The sequence below is a fragment of the Balaenoptera ricei genome, chromosome 20 (genome assembly GCF_028023285.1).
Source record: "Balaenoptera ricei isolate mBalRic1 chromosome 20, mBalRic1.hap2, whole genome shotgun sequence".
NCBI classification, from domain to species: Eukaryota; Metazoa; Chordata; class Mammalia; order Artiodactyla; family Balaenopteridae; genus Balaenoptera; species Balaenoptera ricei.
The window spans coordinates 21,527,586-21,541,384 of NC_082658.1; the positions used below are offsets into that span (position 1 = coordinate 21,527,586).

The window sequence follows — 13,799 nt, forward strand, 5'->3', positions numbered from 1 at the left end:
CGTGACCCTTTACAGAGTGGTTTCCCAAGGGAACAGTAGTTTGATTCTGGGGTCTCCTTGGAGGCTGGGGCAGGGGCTCTCTCCCTCTTTCCATCCTGAGCGCCTTGATGATTTTGGAGGGAGCACAAGATGTGAGTTGAGGGTCACACCTCCCCAACCCCCTACAGAAGGAAAGACGGTGGAGGGGCCAGCCAGAGCACTTGTTGTCAGGAAAGACAGTGCTGGTCTGTTTTCTCCGGAGTCTGGTTTCACATTGTCCTGTATTCCCTCCCTGGCTCTGATCCCACTGGCCTCTTTTCGGTGACATTCTCCCCCAGGAACCATCCATGGCTCTCCCCTCCCCCAGCCCCAGCCAGTTCTTCAGACACACTCTGGGAGAGAGCACAGACCTTACCCTCCCATCTGCTGGGATCCCCACCTAATTCACAGCCCATCTTTCCCTCATTCATTCAGCAAATGTATACTGAGCACCAACTGTGTGCCAGACACTGGCTTGGGATTCTGAAAGGACCAGTCTCTGTGCTCTGGAGGCCAGCCCGGTGGGGAAGAGAGGTACCCCAGGTGTGATGGTTCCTTGGTTGTGGAAGCTCCTTACAGCCTCAGAAGCCCATCCTCTGAACCAGGTCCTTGAGGGTTGAAGAGGAGTTTGCCAGGCAGGGAAGGGGTAGGAAAGGCACTCTGAGCAGAGGGTACAGCATGTGCAAACACGTGGAGATGAGGAAGAGCATGGCACGACTGGGGCTGCCATGGCAGGGAGAGCGGAAGACAAGGCTAGGAAGGTACAGGGGGGCCGCTGCAGGGCCCACAAAGGAACCAGGGCTTCATTCTGAGGATGTGAGGCAGCATGAGGGATTTCAAGCAGAGAATGAAGGGACCAGATTTGGTTTTTGGATAGATGGTTATCTGGATGAGGTGATGGGGGGCTGGGGTGGGGGTGGGGTGGGGGGCGCAGGGAGGGCGTCTAGGGGGTTTGGCTCTGTGATGTGTCATTTAAAATAGCTTCTCCCTCGGGACTTCCCTGGCGGTTCAGTGGTTAAGACTCTGCGCTTCCACTGCAGGGGGCACGGGTTCAGTCCCTGGTCAGGTAACTAAGATCCTGCATGCCAGGCAGTGTGGCCAAAAAATAAATAAATAAAATAGCTTCTCTCTTCCCTATGCCAGGGCCCAGTCTTGAGAGGAAAGGAAATCCCCACCCACTCCTGGCTCATCAAACACTCCTTATCCTCCCTCTTCCTCCAAGACCCTGTCCTGGTCCATCTCAGCCAATCTCCTCAAGGATTCTGGGACAGCTTCAAGGGCACCGGGCACCCTACCCTTTTAAACTGAGACCTGGTTAGGGGCTGACTCCAAGATCCCCTGCAAGGATACTGAGTCCTGGATTGAGGGTGCTGGAGAGCGCTGGGGCTCAGCTAGGTGGATCTCAGTCTGGTCCCAGAGGCCTGACCCTTCCCCCACAGGGGCCTGACATACCACTGTCTTGGGATTTTTGTCTGTGGCTTCTCATCTCCACTTTGGACTTTGGTACAAACCAGGCTCAAAGTACGGAGTGTTTGCACCCCCTCTCTTCTCCCAACCTCCCTCTCCTGCCATGCTCAGGGAATGCAAACACATTTAAATATTTGCCTAAAACAAACATAATTAGGAAGATAAATCAGCTGGAGGAACCCCCAAAGTTTAATACATTTCCAGTACCACCGGGAACAGATTTTGGTCCCCTCTGCAGGTCTGGGTTGCCAGACGTTTTATTTCCACAGAGCGGGCTGTGCCTCTGGGCTGAGGAGCCCAAAGGGTGAGAGGAGGGAATGGGGCTGTTCCTAGATCTTCAAAGGCCCCTGCAGGCTGGAAGGAGGGGACCTTCCGCCACCCCATCCCAGATGCAGGAGTCAGACCCAGCTTCCTCCTCTGCAGCTGTTTCCCCCACAAATTGGACACCCCTTTGGGAAACAATGTAGCCTCGTTAATCATTTAATGAAATAAACAACTAATCACATTGTGATGCTGCCAGTGTTTCTTAACCTCAGCAATCAGCCTGCCCTGGAGGGAGGAGGGGGAAGGAAGGAATGGGTTAGGGGTTGGGGTCTTGGTCTAACAAACACCTGAAATGCTTCAGCTGACAGAGGGTCATCCCCTTATGACTCCAGCCTTTCCAGGAGGGACAGTCATGAAAAGCGCTTGATATTTGGAGGCAGAGGTCCGAGGGCCTGGGTCCTAGCTCTGCTGCTTCCTCCCTGGGGAGCCTTTAGTGAGGCCCTGCAGGCGTCTGAACCTCAGTTTTCACACTTGGAAAAGGGAGCTGATTGCCACATCTGCCTCACTGTGTTGCTGAGGAGGATTCAGAGAGGAAAAAGGATGTCGAAAAGTTGTTTGACCCTTTAAAGGGGGCTGAACTGATATTGACCTTTATTCTTTACAACGTGCACATCCAGGCTTGAGTGCCTCTGAACTAGGCCTGATGGAATAAGGAAAGGCTTCTTGGAGAGGGCCTCTTGTGCTGGGATTCAGAGTGGAGGAAGGCCAGAAGACAGGAAGGGGCAGGTCAGGGGTCTCGTCCCCATACCTATCCTGAGGGCTAGAGAGAGAGGTCTAGCGACTCCTCCAAAGGATGTCCTCTGTTCCCCATTTTTCTGAACTCCCCCCATTACCTTTTCTGAAGTCTGGGTGAGGGCACCAGGCTGCCATAGTGACCCCAGTCCCGATACACGCAGACTGGTCCTGCAGGCTGAGGGAGGTGGGGGGAAGGGGTCATGTCCCGCAGGTTCCCGGTGGACACCAGGACCCTGGCAGGCAGTCCTGGTACAGTCGTCCCCTACACTACTCTCTCTTCCCCAGGAAAGGGGTTCAGCTCTTCTGAGTATCCCCCCCTCCCTCTCTGCCAACAAAGGAGTTTCTTCTACACAGTGCAGCCCCTCTCCCCCCTTTCCCCCTTCCAGCTGGGTTCCCAGGTCTCTCTCCATTTCTAGCCAATCCCCTACTCCCTCTCCTCAAGGCTGGGGGTGAGGGTCAGAGAGAGGGGAGGCTCCAGGTCCAGGCATGTGGGGTGATTCCCAAGCAGCTACCCCGGCCAGCAGCCAAAGAGACAAGAGGGACATGTACATAAGTGCCCCTCCCCCCAAGAAAATGCCTCTGCTGTTGACTCCTAAATAACAGATGTCTGTCTGCATATTAATGAGATTGGACGAATAATTGGTGAGTTTTTCATTCAGTGTCAGAATGAACCCAGAGGCCTTATGTTCATGCACACAGACACCCACTCACTGACTCTCCCCTTCCCCCAGAGCACAATGAGACAGAGGCAGTTGCTGGCAAGCTTGAACCACAAAGGGGAGGGGCAGACAGGGAAGTGGGAGGGGGCGTCAGCAGGAGGGAGACTGCCACCGTCTGGGTCTGTCAGGTTTCTCCCTCTTGACTGCTATCTCCCCAGTCCCCCACTCCCACCAGGGGCAAAAGCTTGCATTTGTGAGATTTCACCACCATGCAGAAGGGGCCCAGAGGAAGGTGGGAGCCTGAAGGTAGGGAGGGGGGAGGCAGGTGCTGCCCAGAGAGGAGCAACAAAGCAGTGGCCTCCTTCAGCAAGGTTGTTACCTCCCATGAGCCTGGAATCAGGGCGCCCTTACCCTGCTTAGCCCCTGTGCCTGGGTGTGAGGTGGAGATTTTTGAGTCAGATAGCTGCCATCTGCCAGCTGGGTGCTCTTGTGCAAATTACCCAACCTCTCTGAGCTTCTCATTTTCCCGTCTCCAAGAACACCACCTGGCAAGACTGAAAGGAAGAAATGAGATAAAATGTGTCATGTGTCTGTCTTAGTGCCTGGTTTACAATAGGCCCCCACACATATTTGTTTTCTCCCCACCTATCCCCAAAACACACCAAGACAGTTTCAAAATTGCTGCCTCTCCTGCCAGACACACGCTCGTTAGCGAAGGGGCGAATTAGAAGTTTAGTAATTATCCTGGCTGCTTAGAAACCTGGGGGTAAAAATACAGAGAGGAGCAGGAACAGAGAAAGAGATTAGATAGACACAGGAGAGAGAAGTGATGGAACCCAAGGCCTGGAACAGAAGGAGAGACCACAGAGATACAGAGCCGCAAGCTGGGACTGGAGAAGGTACTGCAAGCCAGTGGAATGAGCCCTGGAATGAGAGTCTAGAATCTACACTGTAGATTCCAGAAGCCCTGGCTCTGCCATGCTCGCTGTTTGACCTTAGCAAGTCTCATCCCCTCTTAGCATCTTAGTCTCCTCATCTGTAAAATGAGGGGTTGATTTGCTCTCTGGGTCCCTTCTCACTGTGTGAGAACAGGAGTCCCAGTGGCAGCGGGTTGGTGGGGGGAGCAGGGGAGAGGAGGCAGGATCGCCCCCGCCACCCCCCCCCCCAGCAACTTACTATGGCCCATCAGTCACTCTTGCTCTGTGTCCTCCCTCCCTTGGTAAATAGATCTGCTGCGCCAGCAAACAACTGTCCATTGTGTCCTAATGAGGGACGAGCAGGGAAAACCAATCACTTATGATGCAAATGAGCGGCGGCTGCGGCCTCCTCGCTTTCACTGAGTGCCTCTCTTCAGCGCTGCCCCAGTTGGGCCTTTCTCCTCAGCCCCAGTTCCCATCTGGTCCTGGAGGAGGAGGGGGCAGGCCCAGACTGCCCTTCCCATTGTCGTTCATTGCCACTCCCGGCAAGGGGGCTCTACCCTCACAGCTTCCTTGAGGCCCAGCTTCTCTCCCCACCCACAAAGAGCTCCCAGGGCAGCTCAGTTTTTGTTTTGTTTTTTTTGTTTGTTTTGTTTTTTTTTAATAATTTATTTATTCATTTATTTAATTTTTGGCTGCATTGGGTCTTCGCTGCTGCACGCGGGCTTTCTCTAGTTGCAGTGAGTGGGGGCTACTCTTTGTTGCGGGGCGCAGGCTTCTCATTGTGGTGGCTTCTCTTGTTGCAGAGCACAAGCTCTAGGCGCGCGGGCTTCAGTAGTTGTGGCACACGGGCTTCAGTAGTTGTGGCTCGCGGGCTCTAGAGTGCAGCCTCAGTAGTTGTGGCGCATGGGCGTAGTTGCTTCGCGGCATGTGGGATCTTCCCGGACCAGGGCTCGAACCCGTGTCCCCTGCATTGGCAGGCGGATTCTTAACCACTGCGCCACCAGGGAAGCCCCCTCAGTTTTTGTTTTTAATTAAGGTGAAATTCACATAACATAAAATGAACCATTTTAAGGTGTACAATTCTGTGGCATTTAGTGCATCCACACTGTTGTGCAACCACCACCCCTTTGGGCGTGGGCATCATGCCCCTCTGCCCGTCTCCACACCCTACAAGCTCCAGTGGCACGGGGAAGCTGCGGAGGCCTCAGCAAAGGGTCGAGGAGTAATGGAGGTTGGTGTTGGGCTAAAGGCTGAGAAAAGCCCAGAGCTGGCCTGTGAAGAGGACAAGGCCTGCTCTTTAGGATGGAGCCCAGGGAGAAAGCTCGGGCTTTGGTGGGAAGGGAAAGATCATCACTGCTTTCCCCAGCACAGCCCTGGGGCCACATCTTTAGGAAATGGCCTCTTGAATTGCTGTAGAGATTTTTTTTCCTTAATTTTTCTGACATTTGGTTGGAAACCAGAGGAGGTTCCAGCACAAATCTTGGCTTCCATGGCTTTCAGAGTCTCTGTGCACTTAGGGATGGCCCCACCAGCAGGCGTCTCACCTTGGCAGCTGTGGAGCGCCATGAGACAGCCCCCAAAGCCCTTTGCCTCCAGGAGAGACCTCTCCTCACCAAGCCCCAGGCTTCACCAAGGGAAGATTTTCTACCCACTTGGCACTAGTTTATTGCAGAAGTCCTATAGCCTAACAACTGGGAAGACCCACATAAGTTGTAATTTGAGTTTCTCTTGCCATTTGGTCTTAGATTGTTTTCAAAAGATGGCAAACATCTGCTTACCTGTGTGTCTGTGTTACCTTTGGATTCACCTCTTTTTCCCTCCTCCCTAATTTGGGACATGTAGTAATGCTTTAAACAAACAAACAAAAAAACCCACAAAAACTCTTCTGGAAGTAACCAGTGCCAACTGCTGCAGAATAGCAGAGAAAAAACTTTACAGGGTCACAAACTTTCTTTTATCTTCTCTGGCCCCTACCCCCACTCAACTGGAGTCCACACTCCCTCTCTCAGACAAGACACAGCCCAGACACCATAATGAGAGCATTTTCATCTTGTGTTCTAATGAATAGGGAGTCCTGGGCTAGTCAGCTCCAGGTCTGCCATCAATTCACTGGGTGACCTTTGACCAGGTCCTGGACCTGTTTTGTTTTTGCTTTTGTTTTTTTTGCTGTGCGGCTTGGCTCACGGGATCTTAGTTCCCCAAACAGGAACTGGACCCAGGCCGTCGGCGGTGGAAAGCATGCCAAGTCCCAACAACTGGACCGCCAGGGAATTCCCGTGGACCTCAGTCTTATTACCTATAAAGTGGGGATAACAATCTCTACCCTAGTGGCCTCCTAGGGAACAAGCAAGGAGAGAGAAATAATGGTTGTGCCAGGGCTTTGAACTTGCAAAGAGATTATCATGAGCATCCTAATTATTTCTCCAGTGATGGCGACATAGCAGTTTATCTATCTTGAGTATCTAGCCTGGAGGAGGCCCTGCTGGAGGACACATGGAGAGGGGAAACACCTTCTCTGTCTGCGTGGGTGTTGGTTTGATTCATCACAAAGCAGTAGGCTTCATGATAGGCAAAAGAGAATCAAGGAGGAAATCTGTAGGTGTGGGCTTAGAAGAGGAAGAGTGATTCTTGGACGTTTAGATCTCTGGTACTGGTTTTGGAGTAAATTTGGGTACTAGAAAAACGGGTGGGAGGGATTGAAAGGAATTAGCACTCTCAGTGGCAGAACATGGCTTGTTTTCCAGGACTAAAGTTCTTGAGGGTGGGGCTAGCAGCTGGATAAGGCCTTTACTCAATGCGTCCATTCATTCATTCTTTAACTCTTGAATTCAGCAAATATTCATTGAGTACCCAACAAGGTGTCTGCCAGGAACAGAGCTGGGTTATAACAAAGATAAAATGATACTAATCCTACCCATAAGGACCTTCTAGTCAAATAGAGACAATAGAGTATGTATGAAATAACTTACTGAGGGAAGAAAGTATCATAAATAAAGCAAAGCTTCTGGGATGCTCAGAGCGGGGAGATTCTGGCCTGGAAGTGGGGAGGGCTCTGTGGAGGAGGTGGGGTGGGCAGTATTGGGGCCTGCAGAGATGGCAGAGCAGGACTCACTGAGGACAAGCCAGAGTGTGAGCAAAATCTGTGGGTCCCCATATTTGGTGGCCAGGGTGCCTGAAAGGAAACAGCACTGTGAGGCACTGGTGAGGATGGATTTTGGCTTAGAAGGGACAGCCTGAGGAGACTGGGTGGGTCAGAGAAATAGATCCTTAAAAGATTCTCCCAAATCTTCTTCTGGATCCTCCCCCTAATTCTGCTAGTTGGGGGCGCTTAACTGGGACTTCTGGAATCTCCTGGCTTTTCACCTGGCCAAATCCTACCCAAGAGCCAGCTTGAGAGGCTTTGCCCCTTATACTAAGCCAGTGGTTCTCAAACTTGAGCTTGTTTCAGAATCACAGATTGCTGGCCCCCTGTCCGGTTTCTGATTCAGTAGGTCTGAAGTGAGGCCCTGGAACTCGCTAACAAGTTCCTAGACTACGTCGTTAGCCCCCACTCCCATTCCCCATCAGGGGACCATGCTTTGAGAATCACTGCATTAAGCTGCATGTCAAACTGCCTTAGCACTCTGGGTGCCGACACTAAGTCTCAAAGCTCTTGTTTGTTGGCCCCCATGGGGAGGCGTGAGGTGCCTCCACAGCAGGCAGAGCCCACCACACAGCCCACAAGGGGCTTCTGAACCAGAAGACACAATTCTGCAAGGGTTATCGGTGGCCTCCTTGCTCCACCCATTGAATAGCAAGCGCCTCCTCCCTCCCTTCCACACCCTAGCATACACAGAGTCCACTACGAAACTGGGCACGAAACTGGGCACGTAGTCGCCCCCTCAGTCATTAACCTTGTTATCACCTCCTAGGACTGGTTCCCAGCACAGTTGAGCCTCACACAAATCTTTGTTTGCATCAAAGTTTTGCCACCTCCTATTGTGGTGTGATCTTGGGCAAGTTGCTTGACCTCTCAAAGTGCCATTTTCCTCATTGGTAAGTTGGGAATAGCGCCTGGCACTTAGGAGTGTGGCACATGACAGTCGCTTATTATTATTGTTGTTGCTCCTGAGAGCTGGCAAGATCGATGGTCCACAGACCCCATTTCTCTTCCTTTTTAATTGAGTCATCTCCCACCTGCCTCCTGTTTTGCCCTCCTTGGGCCTTTCCTGTCATCACTCTGTGTCTCCCTGCTTTTCTCCCTCCAGGCCAGCTTTCTCTTCTCCCCTCACAGGGCCCGCCGGGTGGCCGACTCGACTCGACTCTCGCTGAGTAAAGATTGTCTGTACCTTGATCTCCATCAGTCAATAAAGGTAAATTACAAAATCATTTGTTTTACTTGTTCTCATTACCTGGAGGGCTGTCTGAAATTGCCTTTCTTTGGAAAGCCACATTTGCATATCTCTATGCTGGAGTCAAAAGCTGCAGCTGTGGTTTCACTGCAATTTAAATATTAATAAAACCTCCTAAACCTCTAGCTGTTGTTTTAAGCAGTCTGGCTCTTCTGCTCCTAGGTTGCTAATATAATTTAGTCTTTGTCCTTTGCTTTGTATTTGTTTAAAGAGCCATTCTGGAGTCAACTGGAGCTAGCTGCTACAACTTTGTAGATAAGAACCACTCACCAGCATGGGAACCTTAGTTTTCCTTAACAGGCCCAAGATCTTCCTAGAGACAAAAGAATAGACCGTAGGTAACATTTTATACCAATTAGCAGCCCCTTACACTAAAGCCAGTGGTTCTCAAACCTGAGCTTGCTTCAGAATCACAGACTGCTGGGCTCTTCCCCTAGTTGTGATTCAGTAGGTCTGGAGTGAGGCCCTGGAATCTGCATATCTAACAGGTTTTGCCTGCCCCCCCCACCCCCCACCCCATTCCCCATCAGGGGACCATGGTTTGAGAATCACTGTCCTAACCTGCACGTTAAACTGCCTTATCATTCTGGGCCCCTGAAACTAGGTCTCCAGAGCTCTTGTTTGCTGGCCCCCATAACGTGCAGGGAGTCTCTCCTGTTTTTCCATTTCTTCCAGCCCCTCAAACCATTACTTAGATTTTCCTGATCGTTGAGACTCATTTCAGGATCTGCTTCCTCCTGTACCTCCCCAATCCCTGCTCTCCACAGTTCTCCTTAATTTTCTATTTGCCCAGATCCATTTCTTTAATTTTCTCCTTGGTATGGGCAGATTTAAAGCCTGTTGGAGGGAGCTAGGCATCCCTGAAGTACGGTACAGGGGCCTCTGGCTCAGCCATTTTACAGCCCTTGATAAGCAAGCTCCCACAGTCCCTGGCCGGTGAGCCCCATTCTCTCTCAGGTTCTGCGGGTAGATCTGCAGCTCCCCCTCACCCTGCCCTGCTCTCCTCACCGCCTGTCTGGGGCTGCCCTTATCTGCTCCTCGCAGCCTTCACAGGATACACTCTGGACAGCCTGGCTCCTTCCGCTCCAACCCCCCAACGCTGATTCCTTTCTTCTTCCCCTGCATGTTTCTGAGCCGATACTTTGTGGATGATCCTGGTTGCATTTTTTGGGAGGGAGATAATCTATGAGCTCTTCTCTAGGCCCCCCTCCCTGCGCCTGCATGATAATCCCTCCTCTTCTCCTTCTTTCCAGCTTCTTTGCAGAAGTTCATTTCGTGAAATGAGATAAAGGCAGTACAGGAACTAGTTCCCAAAATGCAGCTGTGCCCAGAATGCGCCGAAGACTGTGGGATGGAAAAGCGGGAGGATATCTTAAAGCCAGAGGTCAAAAAAGCAGGTAGCTTTACTCCATCTTCAGATAAGGCTCTTAAGCTCTGCCAAGCATCCTGAGGCCAGGGCCAGAAGCTGACTTCCGGGAGAGGTTATGCAGAGCTGGAAAAACAGACTGGGTGGACATTTGTTGGGAGACCTTGAGAGACAATTACAGAAAACTTCTAAATGTGTCTTAGTTGTCTCTGCTTTCACCCAGGATTCCTGGGGAGGCAGGATGTACTACATAGATGTTGCTTTTCCTATTAACCCATCAGTGATGGGGGCAGCAGGATGAGGCCTAGCTTACCCCCAGGGTCCAGTAAGCCATGGCTTGTCACTGGAAATGAGACATTTTTGACCGAAGACTGGGAAGCACTTGCTTCTTGCCTGCCTTTATGGACTCCCTGCCAGGTGGACAGGAAGCTGGCGTGGGCCCGAGAGAGGTCACCCTGAGAGAGGTCACCCCGAGGGCAAGGCTGAACTGGCAGGTCCTGACAGCTGAAAGATAAGAAACCCTAAGCTGGGAAGCTGGTTGGGAGTGGACAAAACAAGTAGCCGTGATCCAAGCCTGTAAATCTCCTTGCCCAGGGCTGCTTTCCCAGGGAGAGGTGCCGCTTGGAGGCAGGAGCTTTCCACCGCCTCCCACCACAGGCCACAAAGCCAGAGAGTGCTAGTTCCCCTCCCAGTCCGCTCCTCTCCCCAAATTCCCTTGAGGCTTGAACCAGTGCCTTCTGACCTGGGGTCAGTGACTGATGCAGGTGGAAAGCTGAATGATGGGATGGAAAGGGCATGGGTTTGGATCTTCGCGTTGTCATTTATTAGCTGTGCAAACTCTGAGCAAAATCCTATATTTCCAGTTCCTATTCTTCAAATGAGGTGACAAATACACACTTCACAGAGCTGTGATGAAGACTAAATGAGATAAAAATGTAATAATGGCAGTTAGTTCCATTTTCTCTACTTCTCCCCTCACCTACCCACCACCCTCCTTAAAAATAAGGCAGTATTGAATTGTGCAAGGATTTCATCCTCTTTGCCTCAAAGAGAATTCCAATCTCTGAACAGAGTAAAGACCAACAAAAGATGATACAGACTGTTAGCAGTGGATTAAGCATGTTAAACAGGAGTGGTTGTCAGAATTCCAAAGATGTCCTCCCTAGATTTCTGGCCCCGGCATTATTCAATCAAACACTAAGCTAGGTAATGCTGTGAAGGGACTTTGCAACTGTAATTATGGTCCTGGACCTTATGATAGGGAGATCACCCTGGATTACCTGGTGGGCACAATCTCACCACTTGAGCCCTTAAAAACAGAAATTTCTTTGGCAGGAGTTAGAGAGATGAGGCAGAAGGGGAAGTCAGAGAGATTCCAAAAGTGAGACGGATTTGATCAGCCATTGCTGGCCTTGAAGATGGAGGTATGGGGTCATGAGTCCAGAATGGGGGTGGCCTCTAGAAGCTAAGGATGACCTCTGGCCGACAGCCAGCAAGGAAACAGAGAGCTTAGTCCGAGGAGTGCAAGGAACAATTCGGACAATGTGAAATGAGCTTGGAAACAGATTCATCCCCAGGGCCTCCAAGAAGGAACACAGCCCTGACCTGCTGGCACCTTGATTTTGGTCTTATGAGACCCGAAACAAAGAAACCAGTTGAGTCAACTTGGACTTCTGACCTACAGAACTGTGAGATAATAAATGGGTGTAGTTTTAAGCCACTAGATATGTGACAATTTGTTATGGCAGCAATAGAAAACAAATATAATAAGGTTTTGAAGTCCCCTTGATAACCCTAGGAGGTAGGTACTATTATTATCCCCGTTTTACAGATGAGGAGATGAAAGTACAGTGAGAAAAGGCTCTTAGAAAGTCTGCAGGTGTGAGCCTTCAGAACAGTCATACTTGGTGGAAGTGTTTGCTACCAAGTTTATTTGCAGGTGAAAAGCACATTTACAAAACATATTTTGTACAATCAAGTCTTTACTGCCCGCACACACTGGGGGGCTAAGGAAGACCTAGTCCTTCCAACAGCTATAAACAGTCCTGGATAATGAGTTTATGAAAAACACTTTCTCTTCCTTCAGCAAACAAAATTATTTATGAATCTGTACAGTTCAGCAATAGGGAGCAAAGGGAAAAAAATTACCTCAAGGAAAGCAAACAGCTTCTTTCCTGGTGGGATCCGTCATCTTACAGACATGAAATATTCATATCAGAGATCTTATATTTCAAGAGGAATGGGTTATATATCAGAACTACAACAATAAACATTTTATTTGTCACTAATGGGGAATCAGAAGATTCCCTTTGGACACCAGAGTTCTTGAAAAGATTCTGCTGTTTCAGAGCACATCAGTGCTAAGAAATTCTTTAGAAACCCAGCAACTATAGCCCAGACTTTTGGAGATCAGGGTCAGCAAGACTCCCCTCTCATCTAATTAACCCTCAAATTTCATATTATATCCATTACCGCCTCTGGATTTCCTCCCCAATGCTCCACTCCAACACTTGAGAGCTGTCCAAGGACTGTTCTGATTTTAAGTCACGGCACAGATCCCCAAGTACTCACCTTCCATTGAAGGATCTGACTCCTGGACTTTAAGAACACAAGGGTTTTGAGAAACAAATTTAGGGAAACCAGCTATTCTCCTGAGACCAACCACTCTGTGCCTCCAGCTCGAAGCCGACAGCCCCAGGACGAGGAATAAGGCTGATAAATAATGAATCAGCATCTTGCTCAATTGGTGGGGTTTAAATGGTTTTAAATTCTTTTCAGGTGAAAAATTACCACAATTTTGTGCTCATGGCAGATTTCAAAGGGAGACTTGAAGCAGAAAATCTTTAAGGGACCCTTGCAGAGCCAGAAGTTCTTTTCAGGCTGATGTACATAAAATATTTAGGAATCGGGGCTGTGGAAGGACTGAAGAAGCCTTTCCCTGGGCCTGGAAAAAGGTCATTTCTTAAGCTCATTCCTGAGGTCCTGCAGAGACTGGCTCTATCCCCTATATACATGGCTGGCTGGAATCAGCAGCAGCTCTGGGGGACCTGGGGTATCAGGTAGGTGTCCAGCTCCTGGCACTGGTAGAGGGCTACGCTGTCCAATACCCACTCTCGGGTCACCACAGGTGCTTCACACATCTGCCCGATGACTGGGGACAGAGAACACAGGCAGAGATTAGTGTCAATTCACATTTCCCCAGACCAGACTCTAGTCAATCTACTCGGGGCAACTGGTTGGATGAGTTCTTAAGAGTGACTTAGGCAGGAGCAATATCACTGATCTTCAGCAGTGCTTCAGGACATAGAACCTTACTCAAAAGCCTGAGGACTGACTGCTGGTGAAAGCCTACAGCTTCTGGCAACTTTATTAACATAAGCTCCAATCTGTTAAAGGAAAAGTCACCAGAGAGAGCAAAACAGCATTGCAATTTAATGATGTGGAAACATGTTTGCCATATCTTAAGTGAAAAAGCAAAACAGTATGATGAGCATGATCACATTTGTATAAAATATATGTGTGTACATACGTACACAGCCAGGCCTGGAAGAATTTTCTGGTGATCATCTCCAAGTGGTGGGATTGCTGGGATTATTTTGTTGTGTTTGTGCTCATTTATATTTTATGTGATTAATTTTCATATTTAAGCACCCCCCCACCCCAGTGGAAACAGTTCATGCACTACTTTTATAATGCAAAATAAGCAAACAACAAAAAAGTTTTAAAAGGACATTTTAGCCATTCATTCGTTCATTCAACAAGTATTTACTGAGCACCTAGAATGTGCTGAGAACTATGTTAATCAAGCACTGGGTGACCTGTGTTGAATCAAACTCTTCCCACCCCATATGATGCAGGTACATGCCTATGGCCTTCCGGAGCCCCACACAGGTGCACCATCCACTCCAGTTGATCTAAA

General features: G+C 49.8%; 1 protein-coding gene across 2 annotated transcripts in view; it reads right to left on the reverse strand.

The window, feature by feature from the left end:
- Positions 1 to 11,832: 11,832 nt before the first annotated feature.
- Positions 11,833 to 13,799, reverse strand: part of BRCA1 (BRCA1 DNA repair associated) — a 59,495-nt gene continuing 57,528 nt past the window's right edge. For both annotated transcript variants that reach the window (XM_059907263.1, XM_059907262.1), the window contains exon 23: positions 11,833 to 13,031. In XM_059907263.1, the coding sequence (XP_059763246.1) occupies positions 12,907 to 13,031 (125 nt within the window). In that variant the 3' untranslated portion in view covers positions 11,833 to 12,906. The remainder of the gene's footprint in view (positions 13,032 to 13,799) is intronic.